Here is a 13,561-nt window from a genome sequence, read left to right as displayed (position 1 = left end):
TCATAGAACCATTCAACCTCAGCTTCTTCAGCGTTACTGGTTGGGGCATAGACTTGGATTACTGTGATATTGAATGGTTTGCCTTGGAAACGAACAGAGATCATTCTGTTGTTTTTGAGATTGCATCCAAGTACTGCATTGCAGACTCTTTTGTTGACCATGATGGCCACTCCATTTCTTCTGAGGGATTCCTGTCTGCAGTAGTAGATATAATGGTCATCTGAGTTAAAGTCACCCATTCCAGTCCATTTCAGTTCTCTGATTCCTAGAATGTCGACTTTCACTCTTGCCATCTCTTGTTTGACCACTTCCAATTTGCCTTGATTCATGGACCTGACATTCCAGGTTCCTATGCAATATTGCTCTTTACAGCATCAGACCTTGCTTCTATCACCAGTCATATCCACAGCTGGGTATTGTTTTTGCTTTGGCTCCATCCCTTCATTCTTTCTGGTAGTGACAGCTTTAGAGTATCAGATCTTGAAATTTTGCATTCATCTTTTAGGTGAATAGTGCTAGTTAGGCATGGGGTATAAATTCACTGAAGTTTATGGAGAATTAAAACTGGTTGTCTGCTTTGAAAGTGAAGTAATTTACTATGCTTTTCCATCATTCTGCTTACTTGCTTTCCTCCTCCTCTGCCTCACAGTAAAGGGACCTTTCAAAAAACCAGAAACGGCACCAGCTGCAATAATTGAAATTAACAACTAGCTTTCATATTTAATGTTTCTTCATCTGTATTTGTAAAATGTATGTTTTACAGGCCTGCCGTATCCCAAACAAGCACCTCTTCTCACTAAATGCAGGAGAGCGAGGATGCTTTTGTCTTGCTTTCTCCCACAATGGAAGAATATTAGCAGCAGCCTGTGCCAGCCGGGATGGATATCCAGTTATTTGTGAGTAATGATCCTATCTGTTTAGTCTAATATTAGACTATGAGAGGATTTTTTTTTTAATTCATTGAAATCTTAATTTGTCATCCACCCATACTACTGAATTAAAATAGATTTCCTCAAGTAAAGTCACAATTCTTTTTTAATAATTTACACTATACAGTATATGTCCAGGAATAAAAATGAGAATGATTAAACAAAGGATAATAATGAGAATGATTAAATGAAGGATAATAAATTTTTTAAAATATTCAAGAGGTACTCTTTGTGTATTTTCTTTTAAGTATAGAAATTTTGCAGCATGTAGGATTAATAAATCTCTTGAGGAATTTTAGTCCAATTTTAGTCCTTTGATAATAGTGAGAATTTGGTTATGAAAGCCCTCAAATTTCTTATGTACTAAGACAGTAAAAATTGGCTCAGGAATACCAATGAGGATTTTTAATTATAGTAAATCAGCAGAGAGTCCAAAGACCTACTCTTAAAGTACCTTTAAAAAATGGAGAAACCACGTTGACAAGTTATTTCTGTAACATTAGAGATGTTTTTTCAGTGGGTATTCATGCTCTTCTAGTCATAGAGGCATGAAATACTTTCCCTTCTTGTTTAATGGTGAAAACCAGCTCACCTCAGCAGGAAGTAGCCAGCTCTTCATAGGCATCTGCCCCAAGCACTGTCTTTGAGTTTCCCTCAGCTTCACAGTTTATTATTCCGGGGCTGATTGGCTCTTTTTTTCAGCAAGGACACATAATTGGCTTGATTATCAGCTATTAAGTAAATATTCCTCCTCGTGAAATGTTCACTTTAGATGTACAAAGTTATCATGTAGTTTGATTATGACTATGCTATTCTGCTATCGTTAACATTCACTAAAAGCTATGCATTGGGGAAAAAAAGATTCTAAAAAAAACATACCCCCAGAGTATTAATAGTGATTTTTTTTTCCATTATGCACTGGGCAGTGAAATAATTATTTTCATTCTGATATGTATGTTTTTAACATTTCTAGAATAAATATGTGTTACTTCATGCTTTAAGAAAAACTTGAATTTAGATATACCAACTACTGCTTGAATCTGAAAAAAATTTTTAAAAAAGGAAGAATCTTTGTCTTTGGTTTTTGATTATGATGTATCTGCCTGGAATTCATTCAGTTCATAGGATGTACAGATTAATGTTTTCCACAAACTTGGGAAGTTTTTCTTCTTTATTTCTTCAAATGCTATTTCTGCCCCCTTCTGTTTCTTCTCTTCTTCTGAGACTCCCATCATTTCTGTGTTAGTGCACTTGATGGTATGCAACAGATCTCTACACCTTTATTCATTTTCCTTCATTTTTTTCTTTCTGCCCCTCCAACTACATAATCTTAATTGAATTGTCTTCACGTTTAGTGATTATTCTGACAGTTCATATCTGCTGTTGAGGCCCTCTAGTGAATTGTTTATTATTTCAGTTATTGTACTTTTCAACTCTAGAATTTCTACTTGATCTTTTTTTTATAACCTCTATCTATTAATTGGTAAGAAATAATTCTCACACCTTCGTTCTTTAGATGTGGTTTTCTTTAGTTCTTTGAACATACTTTTAAGAAAGGATTTAAAGTATTTAACTAGGTGTCATAGACAGTTTCTGTTGACTGCTTTTTTTTTCCTGTTTGTGGCCATACTTTCCTGTTTTGTGTATATGTGTGTGTCTCCCTTGAAAACTGAATATTTTAAATATTATAATGTGGCAACTCTGGAAATCAGGTTCCCTTACTTACCCACCTCCATCTGCCCACCTGGGATCTGTTGTTGTTATCTGTATAGTTATTTTCCTAGTTTTTATTCCTTGTGAGGTGCTACCCCTGGAGTTTTTGTCTTGCTAGCTTGGTGGTCAGCTGATGGTTAGAGAGGGATTTTTAAATATCCTTGAGTAAGCAGGTCTCCGTGCCAGTGCCAAAGGGTGCTGTGTGTGTGTGTTGGGGTAGGTTTCCAGTGCTAAAGTAGAGAGTTTACAACTTCACTTTAGCCTTCACTTTCTGTTTGCACGGAGCTTCCCCAGGGCAGTCACAGTAAGATACAAGGCCTTTCAGTGCACAGCCTTTGATGCGTGTGTGTTCTTCTCAATTCCCTGGAATATACTGGAGCTTTTCAAAGTAACCTATGGCCATCTCATTCCCAATACTTCCTTTTACGTTCTTTGATCAGCTTCTTCTACCTGGTTTCACTGCCTCAGAGGGCCACACTACTGATTATTTTATGCACCCCAGGGTTAGGACTCTTCATCCAGAGCATGCTCAGAACCAGGTCAGATAAAGCCAGGCCCTGAGAATGGAGCATTACAGGAAGCTGCCAAATTGTCTAACAGTTTTGTCTTGGGGATGGGCTTTGGAGGTCTTTAGGCCTTTTCTGCCCCATCTCATAGATGCGAGGCTACTATTCTTTGTAGTTTCAAGGCTGTTGGTTTTCAAGGCTACTCTGGAGCTTGGGAGAGGAGAATGGGAACAGGACAACTTAGAACACCACAGAACTCACTGTTGTTGCCAATATTCATATGTTTTTCTTTAGTAAAATGCTCCTCAGGTTGTTATAAGCCTTTAATTCCCAAAATTTTGAGAAAGTTAATTTTGACAATTTTTGCCAGTGTTCTCGTTGCTTTTATGGGGGAGCAGATTTTCCACGGTCTTTATTTTGCTATAGCAGAAGTTCTTCTGTACATAGTATTTTAAACAGCAGTTGGTTTTACCACTAGGTGGAAGTAGAGACTTGGAAATTGATCTCTGTTGTTAGACAGTTTTACTGTATACATAACATAACAATACCACAATGCCTTGTTTTTCAGATTAAATTAGAATTTTTCTCTCACAGTAGCAGAGTTTAAGTTTCTCATTGCTTGGAATAGTTAAATTTTGCTTGAAATTTGATTGATTTTCAGATAAAATAATACTTTATTCATAAAAGCCCAAATTATAGAATCTTTGAAGTGAATTATAATTTAAAAGTTATCTGTTTGATAAGTTGATTATCAAAGATTATTAGGATTGCTTTGAAAAGAGATCAGAATAATTGTTAATTGTAGCATATTATAAAATTTTAGATATTTAAGTTCTTGTATCTAAAGCAATTGAAATCTTACTTTTAAGTAGATTTTGACCTTTTTTCATACTGAAAATGTTTTTGGTGATAATATTCTATAGACAGTGCTTACCTTATGTACAAATTATTATAAATTATGAATTTTTATATTATTAAGTTAAGAATCCTCTGTCTGGAACTTACTAATTTGGGGAATATTTTCATTAGTATATGAAATTCCTTCTGGACGTTTCATGAGAGAATTGTGTGGCCACCTCAATATCATTTATGATCTTTGCTGGTCAAAAGACGATCGTTACATTCTTACTGCATCATCTGATGGCACTGCCAGGTTAGTAACTTCAGAAGTACTCACTGCTATGTATGCTTGTTGTTGTTCAGTCACTAAGTCGTGTCCGACTCTTTGAAACCGCATGGATTGCAGCATGCCAGGCTTCCCTGTCGTTCAGTGTCTCCTGGATACTCCTGGATGCTAAAACTCAAGTTCATTGTCAGTGATGCTATCTAACTGTCTGATCCTCTGTGTATGCTGCATGCCCTCAAAGAGAGTAAATAGAATGTAAAGTGATATAACTGCCCTTATGCTTCAATTATGTCTTTCTTATCAAGGGACTGTCATAAATATGCATCATACAGACTCACTGATTAAATAAGTTATGAAAACTTGTTCCTAAACACATGCTGTTAAATATATTTCATTTATATGATATACAGTGTTTCTAATCCTCAGTCTTTAAATGGTCATTTTGTACAGTTTTGATTAATACTTTGAAGTTATTAAATAACTGAGATTTTTTTTCCTGGAATACAAGCTGTTGATAGCAGGGATTCCATCTGTACTGTTTAGCTGGATCCAGAGACCAAGACATGGTGCTGCTCAATGCATAATGTAGGGTCAGTAAATGAATATGCATCTTGCATTTTGAGTGTAATAGATTTTCAAATATTTGCATTTTTCAGAATGTCAGTCTTAAAATAATTTAACCCCTTCCAATTTAATAAGTAGTAGTGTTAGTCGCCCAGTTGTGTCTGACTCTTTGCGACCCTATGGACTGTAGCCCACCAGGCTCCTCTGTGCATGGGATTCTCCAGGTAGGAATACTAGAGTGGGTCACCATGCCCTTCTCCACGGGATCTTCCCGACTTAGGAATCAAACCTGGTCTCCTGCAGTGTAGGTAGATTCTTTACTGTCAGAGCCACCGGAGAACTAGAAGCCTACGATTAATCCCTCTTAGCAATATCTTCAATAACCCATCTGGTTTCTTGTTCTTTCAAGTGTAACCATTCTGCCTGACGCCAAGCTATGCTAGAGAAAAAGGCACAACCTTGGTAAGACCTTGACTATGGATTTGAGAGTCGTAAAATCCATAAATTCTCATCTCTGCTGAACAGTCCTTTTGCTTGTGTTTATTTAGCTATTTTTTTCTTATTCCTCTAGCAACAGATCCAACCAAATCTTACCATGCTTCAAGTTCTTTGCACAATCTTAAGTTCTCTATACAGTCTTCCCACTTTGATTAAGTGACTACCTTCAATTTACAGTGTAATTTAACCTGACATGAAATTCATGTATTTCTCTCTGGTTTACCACCTAATATCCATAAATTTGGGCTTCCCAAGTGGTAAAAAGCCCACCTGCCAATGCAAGAGACATAAGGGGTGTGGGTTCAATCCCTTTGTGGGGAAGATCCCCTGAGGAAGGGAATGGCAACCCACTCCAGTATTCTTGCCTGGGAAATCCCATGGACAAAGGAGCCTGGCAGGCTACAGTCCATAGTGTCGTAAAGAGTTGGACATGACTGAAGCGACTTTGCACACACATTCATAAATTTACCCATGTGTATCTCTATTCATGTCTCTTAACAAAGAGATATGGGTCCCCACGATCCTTTATTCAGTGTGTTCTGTGGTTTGGTGTGCTTATCCTGCTCTCTCTCATCTTTTTCAGCTTTGAATTTCACTTATATGCTAATAACTTCGAGCTCCTTCTCTTTTTCAAATTCAGCTATTAACACACTTCTGCCTGGATTGCCCAGTGGTACCGCAAATCCAAATCTGAAATCACCAAATTTTGTTTTCTGTTTTTAACCTTCATATAGTTTTTGTTTTGTTTGTTTTGTTCTTTTTTTTAATTTAAATATTTAAAAAATTTTACTATGTTGTATTGGTTTCCACCATATAAATCAGCCACAATTATACATATATCCCCTCCTTTCTTAGCTTCCCTCCTCTCCCCCATCCCATCCCTCCAGGTCATCACACAGCACCAGACTGGGCTCCCTGTGCTACAAAGCAGCTTCTCACCAGCTAGCCATCTTACACATAGTGTATCTATGTTGATGCTACTTGATCTACTCTTTCCCTCTCCACCATGGCCACAAGTCCATTCTCTGCATCTCCAAATTTTTAAATGCGTCTCCTTATCTACCCTGCCTCCCAAGCTGGGAACTCAGAGTAGTGCTATTCATCTTTCTTTCTCACATCTAAGTAGTTCTGAAGTGTATCAATTTTCCCTCCTAAAAGGCTCACATTCTGTCACATTCTTTCTGTCTTCACTGCTGTTGCCTTAATTCAAGCCCTTGTTATCTTTTTGCTTCAACTGTTGCTGCTTAAGCTTTGCCAGTGTTCCCCCTCTAGCTCCTCCACCCCTGCTATGCTAAAATTCTTTCCAAAACCATCTTTCATAATGTCCTGACTTTAAAAAATCTTTGATTGCCACTGCCATTTGAAAAATGTTCTGGTTCCTTAGCACAGCATGACAGACATGGCCCTCACTGACTTCCCATTTTCTCCTGTGCACTTCCCATAGTACCCTCTGCCTCACTCACACAAACTTCTGAAACGCCCTTAACATCTCATCTTCTTTGGCATCTCCCTGTTACCTTATCGACTCTCCCTATGCTTCCTGCACTTCTCCTCCCCTTCTTGCCCAACTCATTCACCCAACAAACATCTAAGTGCCGTGGTAAGCCAAGGTGGGCTCATAGTCATCATTGAAGACCCAGCTCAGATTTTCAGATTTTACCTTTTTTTTTTTTTTTTAGATTTTACCATTTTTTGAAGTCAACTTGGATTTCCTCACACAACATATGTTGTATAAAGTATACTTTTTACTTTGTGTAGCTTTGGGGTTGATCCTAATTTAGGACTGTTTGCATCCTAAAAATACTACTGTGAAGGATTAATTGAGTGAAAAGAGAATCATTGTGGCTGGAAATAAAAAGATAGTGAGATTTTGAAAGAGATAAGGAATGCTTGCAGTGAATGAACTAAAGTCCTTTGAACCAGAGTTGCTAATGCTCCCAAGTGGCAAGAAGTTGGGTTTTGGGCCAGGTCTTCTGTCTTCCATTGAGGTCACCATCACCCGTTATTGTTAGCATCTTTTGAGTAACTGTTTTCCACTGGTTAGCTCTCTGCTAAATGGGTTTAATCTAAATCTCCGTCTTTAGTTATCTTCAGTAAAATTTGAGGAGAAAAAAAAAGAGCAGCAGTCCCAATATAATCAGAAAAACTTGTCCATGTGTGGGTGGGTGGGGTGGGTGAAGTCGCTCAGTCGTGTCCGACTCTTTGCGACCCCATGGACTGTAGCCTACCAGGCTCCTCCTTCCAAGGGATTCTCCAAGCAAGAGTACTGTCCATATGTAATGGCTCCCAAATATACCAATGTGTTCTCACTCCATCCTCTCTTCACACCTACTGTTTTAACTTTGGTATATTCTTTTCTTTCCAAATTCAAATAAGTTTTTGTATGTTCATCTAGTCTTTACAGATTTGAGTATAAATGTTCTCTGCTATGATCAGTCTGAGTTTTTTTTTCCCACAAACCCAGTAATACATTTCTTTTGATCTTAGATTCTCCCATTGCTTGCATGACTAAAGCCATCACTGATACCAGTTCAGCATTTATATAAAAAGCTTCATTCTTATGTTAAAATATTATGTCTATTGAAATTATATTGAGCTCTTTTTACAATACACTTGTCATTTCTTCTTGTTCTATAGCATTTCAGATGCTGCTGCTAAGATTTATTAGCAGGCAACAGAAGTTTTACTTTCAGCATTCTCCTTAATATTCCCTCAAAATGAGTGATTTTTTTTTCCACTAAGTACTGTATCTCATGTTGCATGAGTTCACTGAAAGTTTCACGATGGTAAAAATGTTTATGCAGTGACACGTGTGTTTTACTTTTACTTGAAAACAGCCTTTCACTTCCTTCATTACTAGTTTGGATTCTTAGTAGTTGAAGATCATATCCTGTATTTTTAAGCAGCTGCTGAGAAAGCTTATAGAATGTTATTCTTGAGTAGCAACTGTAATTTTTCTTCTATAGTTAATTTTGAAAAAAACTTAAGTTGCTTCATTTTTTAGATAGTAATAAAAAGGATGAACTATAAATCCCCATGTTAAAAAATAAATTCTTCTAATTCTGATAACCTAAGTTTTTAAAAATTGAGTGCTTCACACTCATAAAGCACCTGTTTGTTCCTAGATTTTGCCTGTTTTTGCACATTGACTTCAGAGAAGGCAATGGCAACCCACTCCAGTACTAACCTGATAGTTTAACTCTTGGGGTTTACTTTTGTCAAGACTATCGCAATAACAATATAATTTTCTTTTAAATCACCTGTTATATAAAGGAAGAGATATGAGTATAAGAAAGTGAGTACTCAATGTTAGATAACCTGTTTCCTATAAAATATTGTAACTATTTTAATGTTATTTTGTTCAAGTACTTATATAGTAATTTGAAAGTGGCTTCTAAGTCTTTGAGATCTTTTTTTTTTCTAATTTTATTTTATTTTTAAACTTTACATAATTGTATTAGTTTTGCCAAATATCAAAATGAATCCGCCACAGGTATACATGTGTTCCCCATCCTGAACCCTCCTCCCTCCTCCCTCCCCATACCATCCCTCTGGGTCGTCCCAGTGCACTAGCCCCAAGCATCCAGTATCGTGCATCGAACCTGGACTGGCAACTCGTTTCTTACATGATATTTTACATGTTTCAATGCCATTCTCCCAAATCTTCCCACCCTCTCCCTCTCCCACAGAGTCCATAAGACTGTTCTATACATCAGTGTCTCTTTTGCTGTCTCATACACCGGGTTATTGTTACCATCTTTCTAAATTCCATATATATGCGTTAGTATACTGTATTTATGTTTTTCCTTCTGGCTTACTTCACTCTGTATAATAGGCTCCAGTTTCATCCACCTCATTAGAACTGATTCAAATGTATTCTTTTTAATGGCTGAGTAATACTCCATTGTGTATATGTACCACAGCTTTCTTATCCATTCATCTGCTGATGGACATCTAGGTTGCTTCCATGTCCTGGCTATTATAAACAGTGCTGCAATGAACATTGGGGTACACGTGTCTCTTTCCCTTCTTTATGTTAATTATGCTTTGAAATTACAAATAAAAAGTTAATGGAGTACCCTATTAAGTCCTCAACTGTAAGGACTTTGGAAAAGCAATATACACAACCTAAACGGGAAATCATTGAAATTTCTTCCTCTATTTTATTTTTTACTTATATTTTATTAGATGCAATATTTTACCAACTATGCATTGTATTTAATCAATGTCAAGAATAGGTTTAAAAAAAATAGAGACATATGCAAGTACAGTTTTTCATTTTGCAGTATAGATTGCAATTAGTAGATAAATTAATATAATGCTTGAAAATAACTGTAAGAAATAGCTTTGTCAAAATGTAAAGAAGTCTGGTCATCCAATAATGTGATCAGATCAGATTATTTTTATTGTTATAAAATTTACCATTGGTTGTTATCATTTGCTTACTCATAAGGTCCATTGCCTAAATCGGTTCTTAGAGAAACGTCTGCCTTTCAGAAGCAATAGGTAACATTTTCATCCTTTTCCAGGATATGGAAAAATGAAATAAACAATACAAATACTTTCAGAGTTTTACCTCATCCTTCTTTTGTTTACACGGCTAAATTCCACCCAGTTGTAAGAGAGCTGGTGGTGACAGGATGCTATGATTCTGTGATACGTATATGGGAAGTTGATATGAGACAGGATCCTGCCGTATTGATCCGACAGTTTGACACTCACAAGAGTTTCATCAACTCTCTATGTTTTGATATTGAAGGTATGTCTGAAATTATATTCAAATTGAAGGCTAGTTACGTGAAGAATTTTTTTAAAATTCTGTTTCACTAGGATAATAATTATTTCAGCTTGAGAGGGACTTTGTGTATTAGATAAAATTAAATATGTTTGTGCATATTTAGATTGTTTGTGCAGATCATATGATAGACCTGGTCATAAATTTGGCACGGCAGTAGTTGTTAGTTAATTTTAAAGTCAGTATATTTCCAAGCATTTTGATTCAACTAATCTTTGCTGTAACAACCAGTCCTGTTCCAAATTTATGAATATATTTCATTGGATTGGTGATTGTTCCCTTAGTAGTTTTCTTAAAGGACTCTTTTCTGTAAATGATAAAATTGAGGAAGATAGGGGGAAAGATCCCAGAACAATGTTGAAAATATGTATTTTAAATGTGGCAACAAGATTTTTTTAAGTATATAAACACATGTTTATGGAAGAGAAATTTGCAATTATTTAAGATTTAATCTTAGAATACAAGTATTATAAATGGTGTTTTAAGGATATAAAATATAATTATTTTATCAGCTGAAAGACTAAAATTTGTTGTATCTATTAAATAGTCAACTTTTCTGTTATTTCAGACATTAGGTTTGTATAGCTGTAAACAATTAGTATGGGATCGTGTCAAAATAATAATATTTCTAATGTACTCAGTTCAACCATAAGGATGTTTATAAGCAGGAACCCCTTCAGGAAAGGTCAACCAAGGATAGAAAAGCATCTGAAAACTCTTGTCATAGAAAAAGTAGCTCAGACTGTGAAAGGGAGATGAATGATTTCTTCAGGTATTTGGTTAAGGTGCGAAAAAAGTGAAGTCCTTCTGTGTTGCTCCAGTAGGTAGAAATAGAGCCAAAGCTACAGAAAACAGATTTTTCTTTGCTTAGAATTAGAAAGAACATTCTCACATGCAGAGCATTTCAACACTTGAATAAGCTAAAGTGAAAGTGAAATCTCTCAGTCGAGTCCGACTCAGTGACCACATGGATTATAGCCTACCAGGCTCCTCCATCCATGGGATTTTCCAGGCAAGAGTACTGGAGTGGGGTGCCATTTCCTTCTCCATGAATATGCTAAATGTTAATACTTTTGTGTAAAATATTGCATTCACAGTTGCTGAACAGCCATCTGTTCATATGGATTCTAAAATATGCCTAATTGTTTATGAAGTTAAATCTGATGGCCTTTGAAGTCCCATTAACTGTAGGATGGTTTGACTTTCAGAATTGATGTTAAACTGAAACACCTGTTACTTATTATTTTATTCATTCCCTAATCATTTATTGAGTTCCTACCAGGTCTCAGGTATTATTCTAACAGTATATACTAGAGCATAGGTGTTTCTCCAGGAATGTGAAATGGGTTATATAGGTTAATAAAAGTGAGCAGTACAGATCATATTGGAAAATTTAAATTGTTTTGCTTTGGAATTTGAGCCATGTACACATGAATTGAGATGCTCATTTCATTTTGTTTTCAAATTCAGGTAGGTGACAAAAAAATAAATCACAAGTAACTCAAAAAGGTGAAGAAAATTGGGATCTGATTGTTTGCCATTTGGGCTTTTTTTAAACTACAGTACCTTTTAATAGCACTTCAGTTTTTTGTCTTATTGGGATATGTTTGCCCAATTTCATAATAGTTGAAACAACTTCTGTGTAACATTTTTACCTAAATAATTTTTTTTAAATAGGTCATCACATGTATTCAGGAGACTGCACAGGGGTGATTGTTGTTTGGAACACGTATGTCAAAGTCAACGATGCACAACACTCAGTGCGTCACTGGAGCATAAACAAGGTAGAGTTTCACCTCATACTTGGGGATTTATTTGAAAAAATTGGGAAAAATCACATGACTTAGAAGATGCAGGACATGCTGTTCACTCCTTTCAAAGGAATTAAGTTTTTCTCAGTCCCTCAAAAGTCAGTTATCATGTCTTCCTGATAGTTAATTGATAACATAGTGACTTAATGAACATTTTCTTCATTTTGGTTGGGCTTTCCTTTCACATTTTTGAGCCTTAAGTTGCACTCTGGTATTCAGGGATCCATTGGTAAAATTTATGCAAAATGAGTTATATGTTATGTTATCATCTATACATAACAACTTATATTTTCTGCTATTCATATTCTTTTTTTCTTTGTCCAGTAGCATCACTAGAAGCACCATGCTCAAGGTTTTGTTAACAGTGTTATCTCTCAAAATTATGTGATCAAGATTATGTATTAATAAATATGAGGAGGTCTGTCATTTAATCACAGTAATTGTTTCATTTGAAATATACTAAATTGGCCAAAACAAATGAATGATCTCATTTCTTAAGTAGAGTGTTTTTAAGATGGCTTGTATACAAAGCAGCTTTGTTGGTGTATATTTAGTATGTTTTAGTTAAAAATACGAAACAAGTCATTAAACTTGTTTATATATATAAACATTGTCATATATATAAAAACGCTATACCTGTGTTCTTTGGTTTTCTTGTTCTTCATAACAGATTGTAGCAGTTGTCCCTGTTTGAAAAAAGACACATGAAAAAGAATTTCCATCAACTTTAGTTAAATCTGTTGAGTCTGTCATATCAATTTAAAAATCAGTCTATTCTATTTTTAGTCATTCTTATCTAGTCTGCCAGATTAATGAATGATGACTTGAAACTCATGTTGTAGCAATTTCATACACTTTGCAAAGAACTTTCTAATTACTTATATATTGATAAGTGATTGGCAAGGTTCCAAAGGCAACATTTCTAGTCATTTGATTCTGCAATACAGAGTCTACTATTTATATTAAAAATCATGTGTTTTCTTTCCCTCTGTGCAGTAACCAAAAGGCAAGTATACCTTGGAAATCTGCCACCTGGTGGTTACTTGAGACAGTCAAATATTAAAAAGTGAGGAAATGAGGAATGGGCTGTCCTTTTAACAGCTTATGCCTGGGACAGATGGAGACTGCGATTTCTTACTTGGCTGTCTCCCACCAGTGGAGTGGGGGATGCTGGCTTATGCTCGTTTGTCCCTTAAGATGAAACATCCATGCTGCTTGTCACATACTCCTTGGTGTCGAGCGTGGTCTTTAACACCAGACCTTGAGCATGAATATGATAAAAATATGAAGGAAATCATTAACAGATGCTACAAACACTAAATCTGCCAACTCTCTTCTCGAATTTATTCGTGACACCTGTTATGCAGCCTTGTTTTTGATTTTGCACATTTGCATCTGTGTAAGTGTTGCTCCAGTTGCTCAAAACTTCATCAGTGCATCTTCACCTCCACATCATTGTAGTTGGGCTCAGTAAAATCCCCATCTGTGGTGTCAGTGTTTGACTTTATTCTGGAACTTGTAAAAAAGTAGTTGACAGCAGGTTTCAGCACCAAACAGCAGAACCAGAGATTCTACTGCTGATATTAGGATTATAGCAGTTTGTACCCCACTTGTATTGG

General features: G+C 35.9%; 1 protein-coding gene across 17 annotated transcripts in view; it reads left to right on the top strand.

Annotated features, from left to right (window-relative positions):
- Positions 1–13,561, top strand: part of AHI1 (Abelson helper integration site 1) — a 220,748-nt gene that overhangs the window by 52,770 nt on the left and 154,417 nt on the right. For all 17 annotated transcript variants that reach the window (XR_011465387.1, XR_011465388.1, XR_011465389.1 and 14 more), the window contains 4 exons: positions 764–896; positions 4,178–4,301; positions 9,866–10,095; positions 11,809–11,915. Coding sequence is in view for 13 of the 17 variants with exons in the window: in XM_070376723.1 (XP_070232824.1) it covers positions 764–896; positions 4,178–4,301; positions 9,866–10,095; positions 11,809–11,915 (594 nt within the window). In the remaining 4 variants the exon portion in view is untranslated. The remainder of the gene's footprint in view (positions 1–763; positions 897–4,177; positions 4,302–9,865; positions 10,096–11,808; positions 11,916–13,561) is intronic.

The sequence above is a fragment of the Bos mutus genome, chromosome 9 (assembly GCF_027580195.1).
Source record: "Bos mutus isolate GX-2022 chromosome 9, NWIPB_WYAK_1.1, whole genome shotgun sequence".
In the NCBI taxonomy this organism is placed as follows: Eukaryota; Metazoa; Chordata; class Mammalia; order Artiodactyla; family Bovidae; genus Bos; species Bos mutus.
Note: the sequence above shows the minus strand (reverse complement) of the source record. Positions and strands in the feature narration are given on the sequence as shown.